Raw genomic sequence first — 15938 nt, forward strand, 5'->3', positions numbered from 1 at the left:
GGGGATAGTGTCACTTTTCAGATCCTTCTTCCTCTCTTGTGTGCAGGACTGATGGTCAGACCTATAATCTAATCATGCTCCATGCTGTGTCTGTCACTGGTGTCATTGTTTCTTTGACATTATGTTTACATTACTGCGTGAGTTTAACATTTTAAAAGTTTATTTGACCTCCTTACAGGTGAATTTGTAGATAGTCGCCACTTTGAACCAGCCTTTAACAGAAATAAGAAATAACAAAACCCATGAAAACACACGTAAATGCAAGAGGCAGATGTCACAAAGACATATTTTCAAAAAAAATGTATTTTTAATCCAATACAATTTACATGTTCTTGAACTGATACTTCAAGGCACCAAATACACCATCTGTCATCATCAATTCAATAAAAATGAAATATGAATAATGAATGTTTGTCAATATAAATTATATATTTTTGTAGATATGGCAGTTCTCAAGGTGATGGCGTTGAGTGTCCCATAGCTGGTCACCATTACTTTTAAATTCTTAGGAACTTCTCCAATTGTCCCATCTCGATTGCTTCCTCAAATGCAACGAAGTCCTGTAAGAAATGAACATGGGTGGGTGTCAGGGATTTGGGGGTGAGGATGGAGGGGATGCAGAAAAGAGAAAAACAGTTAATATCCAATATCTATTTCTGATATGTTATAGAGAGTGCCTGCTGTACATGTGATACACTCTTCTAACTTGTGTCCTGCTTGTGTCCTGTATTTTGTGGCTCGTACAAGCAGAGTTGATATTCTAAAAGTTAGTTCTGTTCTTATAAAAAATTCACATGCAAACACCATAACTATGACTTTGAAAATAAAAATAAAATTAAAAAAATAACAGTTATACTGGCTCTGTGACAACAATGGCAGTGTAAACAAGTGTTTGGTACTGTTGATGTTTAGCACCATCTCAGCATTGCATTTTGCACTGAAAATAAAAGACTAAATGGTATATAATTAAATACATTGAAAGCTTGACCTGAAATTTTTTCAAAATTCATACTTAGGCAATGTTAATGAATGTCTTTATTAAATGTTGGTTCACTTAATCCAATAACTATCAACGTATTTCTTTCTGAACCAGAAAAGTCAACCTCCAGGTGGAGCTACATGAAAAGTCATGGGTTCAGCAAAGAGGTTTAACCACTCAATAAGTGACTAAACAAAATTAGTTAATGGATTCAATAATTGTTGAGATATTACACTATGAGCATTGGCTAAATGTAATGTTTATGGAAATGTGTGCCTTTTTAGAGGTCTTTTGCAACTGAAAGGATCAAAAGCAACCTCCTTAACGCAGGGCAACTTATCCGTTGGAGTAAAGTCTGGACATAATGCTGCTTGAATGTCAAAACGCAGTGGTTAAGGTTAGGATAAGATAAGGATTAGGGTGATAGGCCAAATGGTTTTGATTTGGGTAAGTCATCAAGAAATGTCCTCAAAGCGTGTGTGTATGTGTGTGTGGTATAATATAATGTAAATATTTATTTAATACCCGTGCCGACACCCTAACCTGCGCCAAGTGTTATTTTCCCCTTTGTTACAAATGCAGACAGTGTGTAAATGATTTACACGGAATCATAACTCCTTTTAGATTTGAGAAGGTGGTACATGGTGTGGACATCTCATAACTATGTTCACAGGTTATTGAGCAACACTTACTCCACAGTAGACATCCCCGTTGCATATTTGAGGTGCCAGTGCAGCCGAGTTCCCTGCCTTTTCTCTCATTAAGTCTCTTTCTTCCAAATTCTGACAAATGTCCACAGGTTCAAAAGGGATATTCTTGGAGGTCAGGACAGAGAAGAGTCTTTCCTGCCTTTTCTTTGTCTGGAGGAGACAGTATTTCAGTCACTATAAAATTCACACATATCCCATTCACTCATCTGCTAAAACAAAGTTCTTTCTCTTAACTGTTGACCAACTCTTGTTCATGTACCGGAATTAAATGTAAATACTGTACACATAGATCCGCAAAGAATATGATGCACTGAGTTCAACATGCCGTATGAGATGTTTAATGTCACCGATAAATATAAACAATGTGGTAACAGGTTAAAGAATGAAGCAAGTTACTGTACCTCCATAGAACCGCTCGCACTGGAATAAAACACTTTAACTGGCATATCTGCTACTCTATCAGTAACACCTGAATCTAGACACAAATACAAAGGTTTATAAAGACAGATTGAGAGTGGGTGTAGAGAGAAGACGCGACAAACAGAGAATATGTCCCAGTATCCAATAAGAATGTGCTGCAGACAAGGCGAGCAGGTTTGGACATGGCTTACCTGCCTGCATGGGCACACCCACTTGTCTGACTGCCATTCCTCCAGTTGTAGCCTGTCTGCAACAATTGTAAAAGCACTCAAACTCACATACCAGTGGTGGAAATGAACTAATAACATCTACTACACAGTTTAAAAGTACTTGACTTGAATAATCGCAGGTTGAGCTCCTTAATTCTTGTGCTGCCCCTCGTTTAAGAGGCAAGTGCTGTACCATACTTATTGTGACACTTGAATAGAACCTCCTGTGATTTTTTTTTCTTCTCGTTGCTCAACCTCCAGTTTCTGACGGTTCGGAGCCCAGCCTCGACCAGAAGCCCTCAGCCACCACGCCAAACGCCCCCACCGCATCCCACCTGCCTCGCCCCTGCTCCTCTTCAAACCTGCTCAGCTCTCTTCACATTATCTTTACTTAACTTATATTCAAAATCTGTAAAACCCATTCCTGAGTCTGTGGTCTGCACGAGTCCAAAACTAGAAATCGTAACAATTATTATAAAAATCTGAATACCTTTGTCCACCAGTGACTACCACTAAGCACATCACACATATACTCAAGTAGTGTCAAGTGACAACTTTAGACACTTATTAGCTTCCTAGCGGTATTTGATGGAATGTTGTGTGTCTTGTGTGCAGTGTTGTTTAAGCATATTTCTTCCAGACCAGGAGGACGTAATCATCATATGTGACCTGGATCGAAACTCTGGCAAATGAAAAGGAAAGTGTTGTAAGGAATACAAATTTATTGATTAGCATTCACACACAGAAACAAAAATATTAAGAAATTATCAGGCAGTAAAAAGTAAAGCAAATGTGCTATCCAGCCAGGATAGTTACATTCCAACAGATCCGTGAAACTTTGGTTTGAATCTACCAGAAAAATAAAATGCACGACAGGAGTATGAAAATAAGTGTTATGGGGAGACCTTAACAAGAATAAACATATCACGTCATAAACTGCATGTGATTTAAACTTATATTTAAAATTTCAGCAAAATACGTTTTCAAAATCTTTTAAGGAGTAGTATGTTAGTAAGAAAGCATCTACTTGAGGAAATGTGAAGTTGGTATATGTCTGAATTATTTGTTTCCTTAAGAGTTGTAAAAACACAATTAACACAGTTCCCTGATGTTCCTATATGGTTTAGAGCAACATAACCCCAGCCGATCTTATTTTTGCTGACAACTTCTAAACTTTTCTGCTGTGATGTATCGGTGCACTGTAGCAACATCACTCTATGGTGTGGCTGGAGGTGCAGCAGAAATGAAACACCGAGTGCTTTTTAGAATGGCGTGGTGTTACTCTTTAAATGTATTGAATTCATCCATTGAGGCATTTTTGTTCTCAAGAGAGAACAAGTGGTTCAAGCTCGTAACACACTCTCCCAGCCAGATCTTCAGGGACTCTTTCGACAGAGTTATCAAAATCAACATCTGCACTCTTGTCTTCCAGGCTGCTACTTGGTCCAACATGTTCATTCACCTGGGTATTGCGACCCCTGACAGAGAAAAGGAGGGTGACAATGGTAAGCACTACATGTCTTTTGTGTGGTTCGATCTAGATATAATATACTGTGTACGTTTTGGCAATCCTTTTTTGCCTACCTTCCATTGAGTGCTCCGTTGCTTCTGTCTTCCATATCTTGTTTTATTGCTCCTCCAGACCTGTTATTAAACTGAACCATGGTACCTGAAAAGTGAATGTCACATCACCGTGACGCAGGCAGTGGTTCTTTTAACAGGTTTGACATCACTCAAATACAGAATTTGTAGATCTTAGGGTATAAAAACCAAAACAATGTGCTGAAAGACACGAACAAGCTCCGAAGAGCTGAGCCCAATTGCAGAGTCTAGTGATAATGATCTTTCACTTTATACAAATAAAAATAATATTTTTTCCCGATTATTATTAACAAAATATAGATTGGTGCAGCTTGAAACATTGTTAACACATGGTGTGACATTAAACAAAGGGGGCATGACAGTAGTTTTGTAATATACCACTGTTTGCCACTTACCAATCCCGCGCCATCTTCTTCTCCAGACCAGGTAGCACACAACCAGCACAATTAGCAACACCACTAGACTAACCACAATTCCTGTGATGACCGAAGATGATGAGGTTGCTGTAGAGATGAATGATAATAGCAAAAAAGCAAATGAGCTATATTCACTGTGGCAACACAAATAAGTGATTTTTCTCACTGTCTTACCAACTACTGTGACATGGATTGACCTTGAGGGAACGGAACTGAAGTATATCGAGGAGAGGTTGACAGCATAGACACAGGAATATTCCCCTTGGTCTTTAAAATCTATTGCAAGGAATTCAAAGTATGCCAGGTAGAAGACAGAGTGTCCAAATGTTGGCTTCATATCAGTCGTGTTCATCTCAGACTTTTTCAGATAGAAGACACCTCCAGGATATTTGGAGTGGGTGGAGCACGTGATGGAGAACCTGTTGCCTTGGGTGACCGATATTTCATCAGGGCTGTAGATCACCATTACATGAGGAGAAGTCAGCGAGATGCTAGGTTTCTCCAGTTTCACTAAAGAATAGAGACACACTTTTACAAGCTCATATACATTATATTACCTGTTTGCAATCTTGCACAGTCAAATTTCAAACAATCATGTTCAACTGGACAAAAGACAAAATTACTGACCTGAAACAGAGAGCTCGGCAGGATTTCCTTGAGGATAATTGATGACGTTACTGGGCATTTTTTTTTGATATTCACAGAAGTATGACCCCTTTTGATCGAAGGACACATCGGGGAATGCAAATGTGGCAGCTTCGTTTTCGGAAAATTTTTCCATTTTAAATGATCCTTGGGCCTTTCTCAGGAGGAATGTCCCACCCGAGTATTCTGTTACTATAGTGCAGGTAATTTCAACTCTGTCTCCCCAGTTTACCTCTGCAGCAGGACTGAAGGAGATTTCGGGTTTCTGTAGAGCACCTGAAATGGATGATGAATTTTAATTAGTTTGTTGTGTCAACACCAAATGGCAACCCACTGTGATGTCAACCATTGGTTTTGCAAACTGCCGTTTTGAGGAGCATTTTGACCAGCACCATTTTGTTTTTTTGGAACCAGATGTAGGAGCGAGGGGTGGGTCTAACTGAGAGCTTGTCCACTGTGTGCCCACCTACACCAGTTGGTTGGTACTAGCTGTCAATCACGCTGTATCCACGCTTCAATGCATACAGTACTTTATCATCTATTTTATCCTAAATGAGACAATTTATAAGATGAACATCATGCTGTATTGCAGAAGACTTGGAATTAGCGATTGAGATCATAAACTCCTCAGGAAAACGTTCACTGACGTTGTAAATCAAGTCAGAAAAAGAGAGTCATTCTCTCATAGAGTAGACAGCCCTCTGCTAGTCATTCCAGAGAATACAGACTTCAGGCACTTGTCTGATGGCTTCATTTTCTGGACCGGGTCACTACGTCCATTTTTATTTACAAAACCAATGAATGTAATAGAGATTTAAAGATATATGTAAAGATGGATAGCGCGTCTCCAATTCCTCCCACTGTACAAAAATGAAGCCAAAATATTCTGCATAGTGTGCTGCTATCTTGCAATAGTGACATAATTTGGAACCAGAGTTTGTGCAGTATCATGGTCCCACCGATGCACGAAGTCGACCAATCATGAGTCAATCTCAACTGTCAATTATGTCTCTCCCCATTTATATATAGCATCAAATAGCTAACTAAAACCAAACGTACACACATGTCCCATGGCAGAGGAGAGGGGTTTATGATATTTACTGCAGCCAGCCACCAGGGGGCCATCAAGATGTTTTGGCTTCACTTTTGGGATTAAAGCCAAAGCAACTTTATAATGAGCCTCTTACCTAAACATATAACGCCAGCATCTTCACCATGTCCGCAGTTATTTTCTCCAAACCCAGGATGCACACAGTGTGTGAGAGCAGTCTCTTGGCCTGTACACTCCACATTATCCAGCCATATTGGACCAGAGCCTCGACCAAAGTGGGCACTTGTAGGAGCAGAAACTGCATGACCACAGCTAAGCTGTCTACACACCACATCAGCATTGCTCATTTCCCATTCATCATCACACACAGTTCCCCACTGTCCTTTATAGAGAATCTCCACTCTACCAGAGCATTGACCTGAGCCGCCGACCAGACGAAGCTGCGCTGCATATGAAAGCAGAAGTACAAATTGCAAAGGTCAGTCCTAGAGACATGTATTAACATGAATTTCTGAAAGAATATTTTGATTTAAAACCTATTTCTGAATGGCATACCTGTGTATTTATACACATAAATCACATTTATATACGCAAACTGGCAATTTCATCTTAAAAAAACTAATGTAAATGCATTTTACACATTGTCCCACTACAAACCAAAACAAGCTTAGTTCAACAGCAGTGATATTTCAACAAAGTGATATAATATATTTTGTCAAGCAAATGAAAATATCATATCTGTTTATAACTCATTTAGGGCAGTTGTTTCTCTGTTTCAGACACTGACAGATCAGTGAGGGACAGATTTTTTGTTTTTTTTCAAAGATTTTACACTTGATTGAAAAAAGTTAATAAAATAATTTCACAATGTTCCATTATTTTTTTCTTGGCATGTGTAAACGGGCTACAGATGTTAACAAATGCTGATAACATAATTTGCCCAACTGCACGGGAGAATTTTGAACACATTATTTACAAGACTTTACCTGCACAGGTCGCACTGGCGTCATGATCATGCCCACATGTCGCTGCTCTGAAACCACTGAGTGAGCACTGCTTAAGGGAGGTCACATTGTCGAAACATGGATGACTAGACTCCACTACTGATCCACTGCCTTGGCCAAAATGGGCACCACCGAGAGCGCTCACTGCACGTCCACACTCCAGTACCTCGCACACCACCTGGGCTTTACTCAGGGTCCAGTCTGAATCACACACTGTTTGCCACACGTCACCATGACGGACCTCAACTCTGCCAGAGCAGTCGTCCTTATCATTAGACATCCGGACCTCCAAACTTCCTGTGAAGTCAAAAATATAAAAAGTAATTAGAAAGTACCCAAATTAGCAAAATTGCGTTTTTTTGAACAAATTGTAGTTCTACTAATTTATTAAAAAGCATGGCTTTAACCCAGTCAATAACCAGCGTGAGACAGTTGTGTTTTTTTCTCTCTTTTATATGAGCTACCGAGCAGTTATGAACTCTAATACTACATATCACTGTAGCGATGAAAGAAATGTGTTAAGCTTCTGAGGTCATTATTGATCCTTCAACAGTGATATTTAAAAAAAAAAAAGAAGCTTTATCTTACCTGTGCAGATGACACCAGCAACTGAGGTGATGTTGCATGTTTTTTCACTAAAAGGTTGTTTTTGGCACTGGTTCAGTGTAGACTCAAGTCCATTGCATTCAATTTGATCGATCCAGGTCTGTCCTGTACCGTGTCCATATTCAGTCATGGTGGTAATCTTATGAGCCTTCCCACAGTTCAGCTGTCTACACACCACTGCGGCATCATTCAAATCCCAGGTTTCACCACACACATTCCCCCACTGGCCTTTATCGAAAAACTCCACTCTTCCAACACAGCGATTGGACCCATCGTTCAATTTCACATTGCCTGCAAGAGATAGTTGTTAAATTAAAGTACATTCAGTCCAACTCTAGATGTTTTAACCCTCTATACCCTAAGACATTTTTTACTATTTTTGGTCCGCCGCGTCACCTCATGTTATAATACTTGTCAAACCTCAACCCTGTAATGTACAGTTAAGTTATACAAAAGAAAAAACAAAACGGAAATTGAATCTCATAGACATTCATTATAATGACACACCCAACAACAATGATGAAGATGTTTCCCTCTTGAAAGCTGTTCTTTAAAGCCTTGGCTATAAGGGAAAATAATCCAAAACATTCTTACTAATACAAATAAAAAGTTATGTACATTTTTCTACAAATAGGCCCTTTGATTTTTCAACCCAAATAAGTCACTTGTGCCATTCTGCAAAGCAGTTCCGGTCTGCAATAACACATAGGAGTGTCAGTAGTAGTAGTAGTAGGAGTAAACAGGAGGAGTAAGAGGTCCTGTTTTCAGTGCAAAATCTTTGTTTGTGTCTGATTGGTACAAAACTGTAACAAAGCCTCTGATTGGTCAAGTGGATCTAAAATGCACGCCTAGAATTCCGCTAACAACAACAGCAGCCTTTTATGTCTTGAAAAACTGGATAAAAATGATAATAAAATTTCATAAATGTTGGATTTATCATCATGGACATAGTCTCCGAAAAGACACTGAAGTTCCAGGCTGCACTACAAATCTTCTGAAAGGGCCACGATCACAGGGAGACTCTGCCTGGAACGGCAAGTGTTCGCTTCCCGTCAAGACAAACCGTAAGTTGCTGGCATTAACTGATCAAATGTTATGAGGACTTTTGCCAACACAACTGTACACAACTCCTCAAGACTCTCCAGTTTTTAAAGACCAGCTCAGCCACAACTTTTCTGCCAGATTGTTGTACAACCTTGTAGCAGTTACGCTTCAGCCGACCTTTAAACCTAGTCACTGTCATTGTTGTTGTCTCATGCCATTTCTTTCAATAAAAAGTTAAACAAAAGCTTCAACTTTGGAGCTTCAACTTCAGTCTTACCTGAACATTCAACACCTGCCTCTCCAATATTATCGTTGCTGGTCTTGACATATTCTGTCAGAGAGCAATGGGTGAGAGAGGTCTCTCGACCGCTGCAACTGATCCTGTACCCTCTCTGCTCGCCACTTTGACCAAATGACCCTGAGGCCTTGACAGGTTCTCCACAATTCATCTCTCTGCACACCACTGTAGCTTCATTCATTCCCCAGTTAAGATTATATGCAGGTGACCACTGGTCACCATGGTGGAACTCCACCCTGCCTGAGCACTGGTCAGTCCCACCGATCAGTCTAATGGTAGCTACAAAGCAAAGCACAAAGAATCCGTAATTAGTCATTTTGTATTTGGACACATTTGACAGAAACATTAATTCAAACTGTATTTGATATTTGGATTGGTAAACTGTTCTGTAAAAATGGTGATATAGCATTTTAATATTTGCAATAATCAGTAAAAAATGTATCTGAGGAATTATAGGTGAATAAATCAATGAAGGCCACAGTTTGAAATGAGGAAGGAGGAGGGAACAACACATTAGAGCAATAACTAAGATCATACCCGAACAAACCACACCAGCATCTTCACCATGGCCACAGTTATTTTCTCCAATGGAGGGATATTTACAGTGCGTAAGTTCCGTCTCATTCCCAATACATTGGACATCATCCAGCCAGATGTCTCCCTGGCCTTGACCAAAGTAGGCACTAGATTTGGCGGCCTGAGCTGTTCCACAGTCCATGGCTCTGCACACCACCTGAGCATTACTGATGTCCCACTGATCATCGCACACTGTTCCCCACACACCGTTGTGCAAAAGCTCCACTCTGCCAGAACATCGGTCAGTGCCATTCACAAGCCTTAGTGGTAAATTACCTGAGGACAGGTCAGCTCACGTTAAAAAAAATCTTTACAACCTTCACTAAAATAATGAAATATAATGGTTTACTTTGCAGAAGGTATTACACAGCATTATACCAAAATTTAGAAACCATCCTTTTTTATCTCCTATTTTTGGCATACTATCAAGAGATGACAGTATAAGTCAGGCAATTTTCTATATCGTTATAATGATCCTCAAATCTAAAGAAAGGAAAAGAATCGACTGTGTGTGTGTGTGTGTGTGTGTGTGTGTGTATATATATATATATACTGTATATAAAATGTGATCCACTTGTATTTATGATAATATATACTTAGATTTGCTGACAATAACAAATACATATAGAATAATGCCAAATCTAATGCAAGCTAATCTTGTTGTGCCCTTTGTTATTATAGTTCATGCTGTGTATCTCCATTTCTTGTCTTACCTTTGCATGAAATAGAAACACCATCACATTTTCCTGAGTATTGTTGAAGGTTGCACTGGCTGATTGAGCTCACGTTGCCAGAGCATCTAGCTGTAAACCCGTTCAGTTCGCCTTTACCAAAATTGTGGCTTTCAAGGGGTTTCTTTGGACTTCCACAGTTGAGTTCCTTACACAGCACTGTAGCCTCTTTAAGGCCGAAATTATTAACACAAATTTGACCCCACTGGCCATTCTGGAAGATCGCAACTCTGCCAGAGCATGTGTCAGTCCCATTCATCAATCTGATTGTCTCTGGAAAAAAAAGATGTTAAAAGAGGCATTATATTTCAGACATATTTTCAACATATTTTCCTCTGCTTTTTATGATCATATAATTTGTGGTTAAGAGAACAGATTGTATTGTTAAATCGAAGACATTGCATCAAAGGACCATAACAAAAAGAGGAAACCTAAAGGATGATTGTGAAAAGCTGCATAACAATGAATCAATAGCTTTCGAAAATTAAGAGCATTTTCCAGAAATTGCTCTCTATCACCTTTGCACCATGTACATATATAGGAATGGCTCTTGGATTTCCATTTCAGTATTAAATAGCCTGTTGTTATATCGCTCTGGTTCTCTAAACAGAGTTGTCACTTTGATTGAAAATTTTGACCATTTCTACATTGACATTTTGGAGCAACAGAGTAGAGTGCGTTACCTGAGCATTCAACACCAGCGTCTTCGCTATGGTCACAGTCATGTTCTCCAAAACCTCTGTGAGGGCAGTCAGCAAGTGACTTCTCAAGACCAGTACACTCAGTATCGTCCATCCAAACCTGTTCCAAACCTCTGCCATAGAATGCCCTGTTCCTGACTACAATGGCATTCCCACAGTTCATCTCTCGGCATGCAACATTTGCTTCCTGCATCCCCCATCTGTCATCGCAAATTGTTCCCCACTGTCCATCATGGTAGACCTCCACTCGACCTGAGCACCTATGAGTCCCATTCTTCAGTCGAATTGGTTTACTGTCTGTTAGGGTGAAAAGAAAATATCAGGGTATAAATTTGACCACAAAATGGTGTATGTTGGGGTTTTCTCTAGCTACTCCAGTTTCCTCCCATGTCCAAAGATTCCAAATTGCCTATAGGTGTGAATGTGAGTTGGGTTGTCTGTCTTTGTCTGTCAGCTGTGCAATAGATCTCTCCAAGGTGTAACCCCCAACCCCCAAAGACCATTAGGCAGTAGTAGCAAGTGAATGTGTGCAAACATGGATAACTTACTTGCACAGAAAATAGTAGCATCTTCACAGCTTGCCTTGATTTCTTGAAGTCTGCACTGTGAAATTGAGGTCTCATTTCCAATACAGTTGGGTTTGACTGCATCCAAGTTGCGTGCCTCTCCCAAAAAAGGCGTTACAGGTTGAATGACAGGAGACCCGCAGTTAATCTCTTGGCACACAATGTTAGCTTCTTGAGTTTCCCAGTCACTTCTGCATACTCGTTTCCAGTGGCCGTCATGAAAGACCTCCACCCTGCCGTTGCACCGATTGCTTCCGTTTACCACCCTCACGGCCTCTGCAAATAGTGTATTCAGAAAAATGTTAATAAAATGTGCACAAAACCTTTATCTGCAAGAGTCTGGAAACTTGGTGAATAATATGGTGAAAAGTGTGAAAATCTGCATTGACAAAAATGTGTTCAAACATTATTTTATATTCTAGTGACAGCAAAAGCAATTATATACTCCATGCACAAAGAACAGATACTATGGTGAAGACATGAAAATCATGTCTTCTTGTTAAATACATTTTGTGAAATACATTTATTGTTTTCTGGCAGAGAGTTTGATAAGATTGGTACCACTGTCATGTGTGTCTGTTGAGCTACAACCAGCAGCCAGTTACCTGACAGGGCAAATATCAACCTACTGGTATCACCTAAACTCCCAAATTAACACATTTGTGTTTATTTCATCTTTACTAAAAATTGTAAAAAAATTAAATTCCACCATTATATGTGATGTTATCCACTAGACTTTCTTCTGAGTAGTTGTCGGGGAAACTGTGTAAACAGTAGGAGTTGCTACACTATTCTAAGCTTTGTATAAAGGCTGAAAAAAACTTGGCGGGTTCTGTCAGATGGTAACAAAATGCCCCATGTTATTTATATATTCTGCACAATAGCATGAATGCTAAATCGCTGGATTTACCCTTTACATCCGTTTTTTTATAACACAAACACCGACATTAGGCAGAAGCATGTAACTCCATGATACAGGCATGACCAACATTCGGTAACTTGGTAGGTGCTTTCTGTTTACCAGTAATCACTACCTCTTGACCTTTGCACTTTACATGAGCTGCAGATGGTCATGTGCTGACCTTGCTGTTGTGCACCTGCTGCAAACATTATTGCAGTCCTCTTAAAGTAGATGACAAATTGTGAACTGACAAGGCCGTGTCTAGGTCTGAATGACGAGAACAATAATATGCTTAGTAGCTTATATAAATTGGTGCATTAGCTGCTTTTCTGCACAGCTGCATTTCAACACATTCCATGGCATTTCATGATATTGGGCAAGGGACTTGTTAACAAGGTTTTTGTTACTATCTACCTGACTATCTGTGTGTAATTGGCCTTAAAGCAAAGGTTTTGACTAAAACAAGATCTTCCATATATATTTCTGAATTTTTTTAAATCTATATGCAATGGACATGGAGTAAGGCCTCAGCAAGCAGCCAGTTGGCATAGCTTAGCAGAAAGCCAGCAAACAGGAAACAGCAACCCTGGCTCTGCCTGAATAGAAGAGTTCAACGGATTTATAGGATGACAAATAAACATTGGCCAATATGAGCCTTTCATAGATTCATATATTTATCTGGATTTATATTTGTCAATATTGGCCGACATGAAGACTTTTATTTTACAGAATAATTAATGCAGAAAAGATGTGCATTTGCGTTTAAATTTTTCGTTTTAAAAATATATTTATTTTCCATATAACTTTAAGTTTTTTATTTGGTTGTATTTGTGTTTTCTTTCTATATATATAGTTATTTGTAATGAAGTTTATGGATGAACTGTAAAATATCAAGCCTAATTTACATTTCTTTGTGAATAGGGTTTGATAATAATGTCTAGTTGTTTCACCGATATATCAGTATCAGAATTTTTTTACTCCCCAATATCAGTATTGGCAGCGGCCCCCAAAAATCCATATTGGTCACACTCTACTTCATAGCTTATTCAAGATTCAAGATTGTCATTGTGTAAGCACAAAAATTAGGATAGTGTCAAATCAGAATCAGTCTTATTAGCTTTTAATATGAAAGCAAATAAGTGTCAGCCTATTTCCTTAAAACTATTCCTATAATAAAGTTACAAGTGTTTCAAGTAAAAGTGGGTCAAGTGAAGCAAACATTTCTGATATATATGAATAGACTTACCTGAACAGACAACCCCAGCATCTTCACTGTGGCCACAGTTATTTTCCCCGAGTGGTTTGTGTGGGCATTTGAGGATGGAAGTCTCATGACCAGTACACTGCACATCATCCAACCAAATCTCATGCTTCCCCTCTCCAAAGAAGCCACCTTTTTTGGCCTCAAGAACTGTCCCACAGCCCAGCTCTCGACACACCACGTCAGCATTGATAATGCTCCAGTGATCATCGCACACCGTTCCCCAGCTGTCTTCGTGGTAGACCTCCACTCTACCAGAGCATCGTGAAGGCCCGGCCAGCCTAATTTTATCACATTCTGGAAGATGAAAAATGAAAGCTCAATAACTGGAGGCTGCCTTGTCATGAATTTAAAAAAGTTTTACTCAATCAGGGTGCAGCAACATAAAAATAAATAATATGAATAGTTTTTTAGGCATAAAACATTGAACTTACTGACCTGTAAGCAGCAGTAAACTCAGTAGACCGACTGCAGAAATATAAAAAGTAACATGTTCTAATTAAACCTGACAGTCATGAACATAAAAAAAACGTATCCAGTAAAAAGCCTAAACAACTGCTACATTCAGGATGAGTGATCATTTCTTTGACTGAAAGAAGAAAAAAACTTTTATCAATGAAACACCATGTGCAAGACTATTTATCTTATACAGTATATATAACAATATCTCTTGTGGTTTCGAAAGAACGCAACCAAACAACTTTGAATACTATGAAGACATCAAGAAGCAAAAGTGGAGAGGAAGAAGTCAATTTACTGTGAGAAACTAAAAACTCACCTATTGGCAAATAGAGAACAAAATGTAGCTTTGCAGCAGAAATGAAGATCATATTGTGTCGTCAGAGTAGATCAAATGCTGTTATGGCAGATTAAAAATGAAAAAAGAAGAGTTGTTACCCTTTATCAACACAAGATAAAATTGTTGGTTGTATTAAATAACCTTATTTTAGCAAAGCAGGATAAGCGTTGCTGTTTTTCTTTTTCTTTTCTTTTTTAAACCAAGGATGATAGAGGCCCCCTTACCTTTGAAATCCAACAGGTCTGGGCAGCTATTAAAATAAACTTACAATTCAAAATAAATCACATTTGTAATGTCCAAAGGACAAAAGCCCTATGCCCAGTTCCAGTAATTGAATAAAAGGGTCTGCCTGGACTTGGACTGCAAACTGGATGCTTGTTGACATTTTGATCAATCATTAAAGGATCATAGGAGATTTCATTTTGTTTTACACAATATCTTCATTTCCTTTCTTTCAAACGACATATTCATTTGTAAAAAAGCCCACCAACATTGAACACAATCCTGGCAGTTCTCAGTTGTATATAATAGTAACAGTGATTTAAGGAAAAGGTAAACAATAAGCCAAAGAAAAACTGAAGGGTAATGTAGATCAAAAGGGGAGTTGATATGAGCAAATGTCAAGGGGTGAACTTGACCACCGACTCCTAATGTTACACCCCCCACCCCTGTAAATGATTTGACAGTGGCATTCTCTAGCATAATTATGCATTCAATTCTATCATGCAGATAAATGGTCATACTGATTAATATAATTTTGCTTCAGAAACACCAGATTATGCTGCAAGGTAACCCAGGTCTTTACTGTAAATTTTGTAAATCATTGCCCATTATGAAAAAGATCCTATCCTTTAGGTTTGATGCAGCACACTTCAAGCTTTAAAAGGAATATCTACCCAAACCAATGAAATGTCATATTTTACAAATACATTTCCTTTAATTTTCTTACCTTACAAAACTAGTTTATGTCTCTTCTTTCAGAAATGCCTGGCTTGAAAGAGCCTGTCCTTGCCCTGCACCTTATTGTCTCAGTGGGACTGAGGATAATACATACTTCCCCTTACGAACCTCTAAGTATCAGTATGTTTTGTATTCATTCAGTTCTTGTTAGGGATTTCGAAATATTACCCACCCTTCACAGTCTTCCTGTCAAATGTACCCAGGGATTTATACTGCACCTTTGGAGCCACGGTTGATGCTGCGAGAAAAGTAAATGTGGAGCGATCAAAGCGATACAAAATCAGAAAATATAAAGTAATGTGTACGATTCGTTGGTTTCTTCGAATGGACTTGTGTACACCTATCGTGGTAGGAAAAAGCTTCACAGTACTCCGGTGTAACGGGTAGAACGAAAACGTTTATTCCACAGTTTTGTGAAACCTTACAGATGTATCCAAGGCTAAGTGTTCTTCGTACAGA

The 15938-nt window shown here is 38.9% G+C and overlaps 2 protein-coding genes across 3 annotated transcripts; both read right to left on the bottom strand.

Moving 5' to 3' along the window:
• Positions 1-285: 285 nt before the first annotated feature.
• zgc:153284 (uncharacterized protein LOC751696 homolog) lies at positions 286-2276 on the bottom strand. Its single transcript, XM_035618509.2, has 3 exons — positions 2091-2276; positions 1672-1839; positions 286-560 (listed from the first exon to the last, which is right to left on the bottom strand). The coding sequence occupies exons 1-3, from the start codon at positions 2133-2135 to the stop codon at positions 498-500; spliced, it is 276 nt and encodes a 91-aa protein (XP_035474402.1). The 5' UTR covers positions 2136-2276; the 3' UTR covers positions 286-497.
• Positions 2277-3020: 744 nt separating this feature from the next.
• LOC118290497 (deleted in malignant brain tumors 1 protein) lies at positions 3021-15583 on the bottom strand. Of its 2 annotated transcripts, none has more exons than XM_035618224.2 (17): positions 15469-15583; positions 14499-14576; positions 14159-14188; positions 13706-14017; positions 11541-11834; positions 10975-11289; positions 10274-10564; positions 9522-9836; positions 8964-9263; positions 7625-7933; positions 7019-7333; positions 6169-6477; positions 4964-5257; positions 4511-4846; positions 4316-4423; positions 3903-3987; positions 3021-3796 (listed from the first exon to the last, which is right to left on the bottom strand). In XM_035618224.2, exons 2-17 carry the CDS (start codon positions 14548-14550, stop codon positions 3643-3645), a joined length of 3819 nt encoding a protein of 1272 aa, XP_035474117.1. In that variant the 5' UTR covers positions 14551-14576; positions 15469-15583; the 3' UTR covers positions 3021-3642. The 2 variants fall into 2 exon arrangements, with proteins under 2 accessions (XP_035474117.1, XP_035474116.1); XM_035618223.2 differs by lacking the exon at positions 15469-15583 and adding an exon at positions 14744-14902.
• Positions 15584-15938: the final 355 nt, after the last annotated feature.

Source organism: Scophthalmus maximus, chromosome 18 (genome assembly GCF_022379125.1).
Source record: "Scophthalmus maximus strain ysfricsl-2021 chromosome 18, ASM2237912v1, whole genome shotgun sequence".
NCBI classification, from domain to species: domain Eukaryota; kingdom Metazoa; phylum Chordata; class Actinopteri; order Pleuronectiformes; family Scophthalmidae; genus Scophthalmus; species Scophthalmus maximus.

Excerpts from the sequence above, each read along its gene's own strand:
- zgc:153284 (XM_035618509.2), bottom strand. The coding sequence starts at position 2,135 with ATGCCAGTTAAAGTGTTTTATTCCAGTGCGAGCGGTTCTATGGAG. Across the intron at positions 1,840-2,090 it reads GTGCGAGCGGTTCTATGGAG|ACAAAGAAAAGGCAGGAAAG; the intron begins GTACAGTAACTT and ends TGTCTCCTCCAG. Across the intron at positions 561-1,671 it reads ACGGGGATGTCTACTGTGGA|GACTTCGTTGCATTTGAGGA; the intron begins GTAAGTGTTGCT and ends CATTTCTTACAG.
- LOC118290497 (XM_035618224.2), bottom strand. The coding sequence starts at position 14,550 with ATGATCTTCATTTCTGCTGCAAAGCTACATTTTGTTCTCTATTTGCCA. Across the intron at positions 14,018-14,158 it reads GAGTTTACTGCTGCTTACAG|AATGTGATAAAATTAGGCTG; the intron begins GTCAGTAAGTTC and ends TTCATCTTCCAG. Across the intron at positions 3,988-4,315 it reads AAGAAGATGGCGCGGGATTG|GTACCATGGTTCAGTTTAAT; the intron begins GTAAGTGGCAAA and ends TTCACTTTTCAG.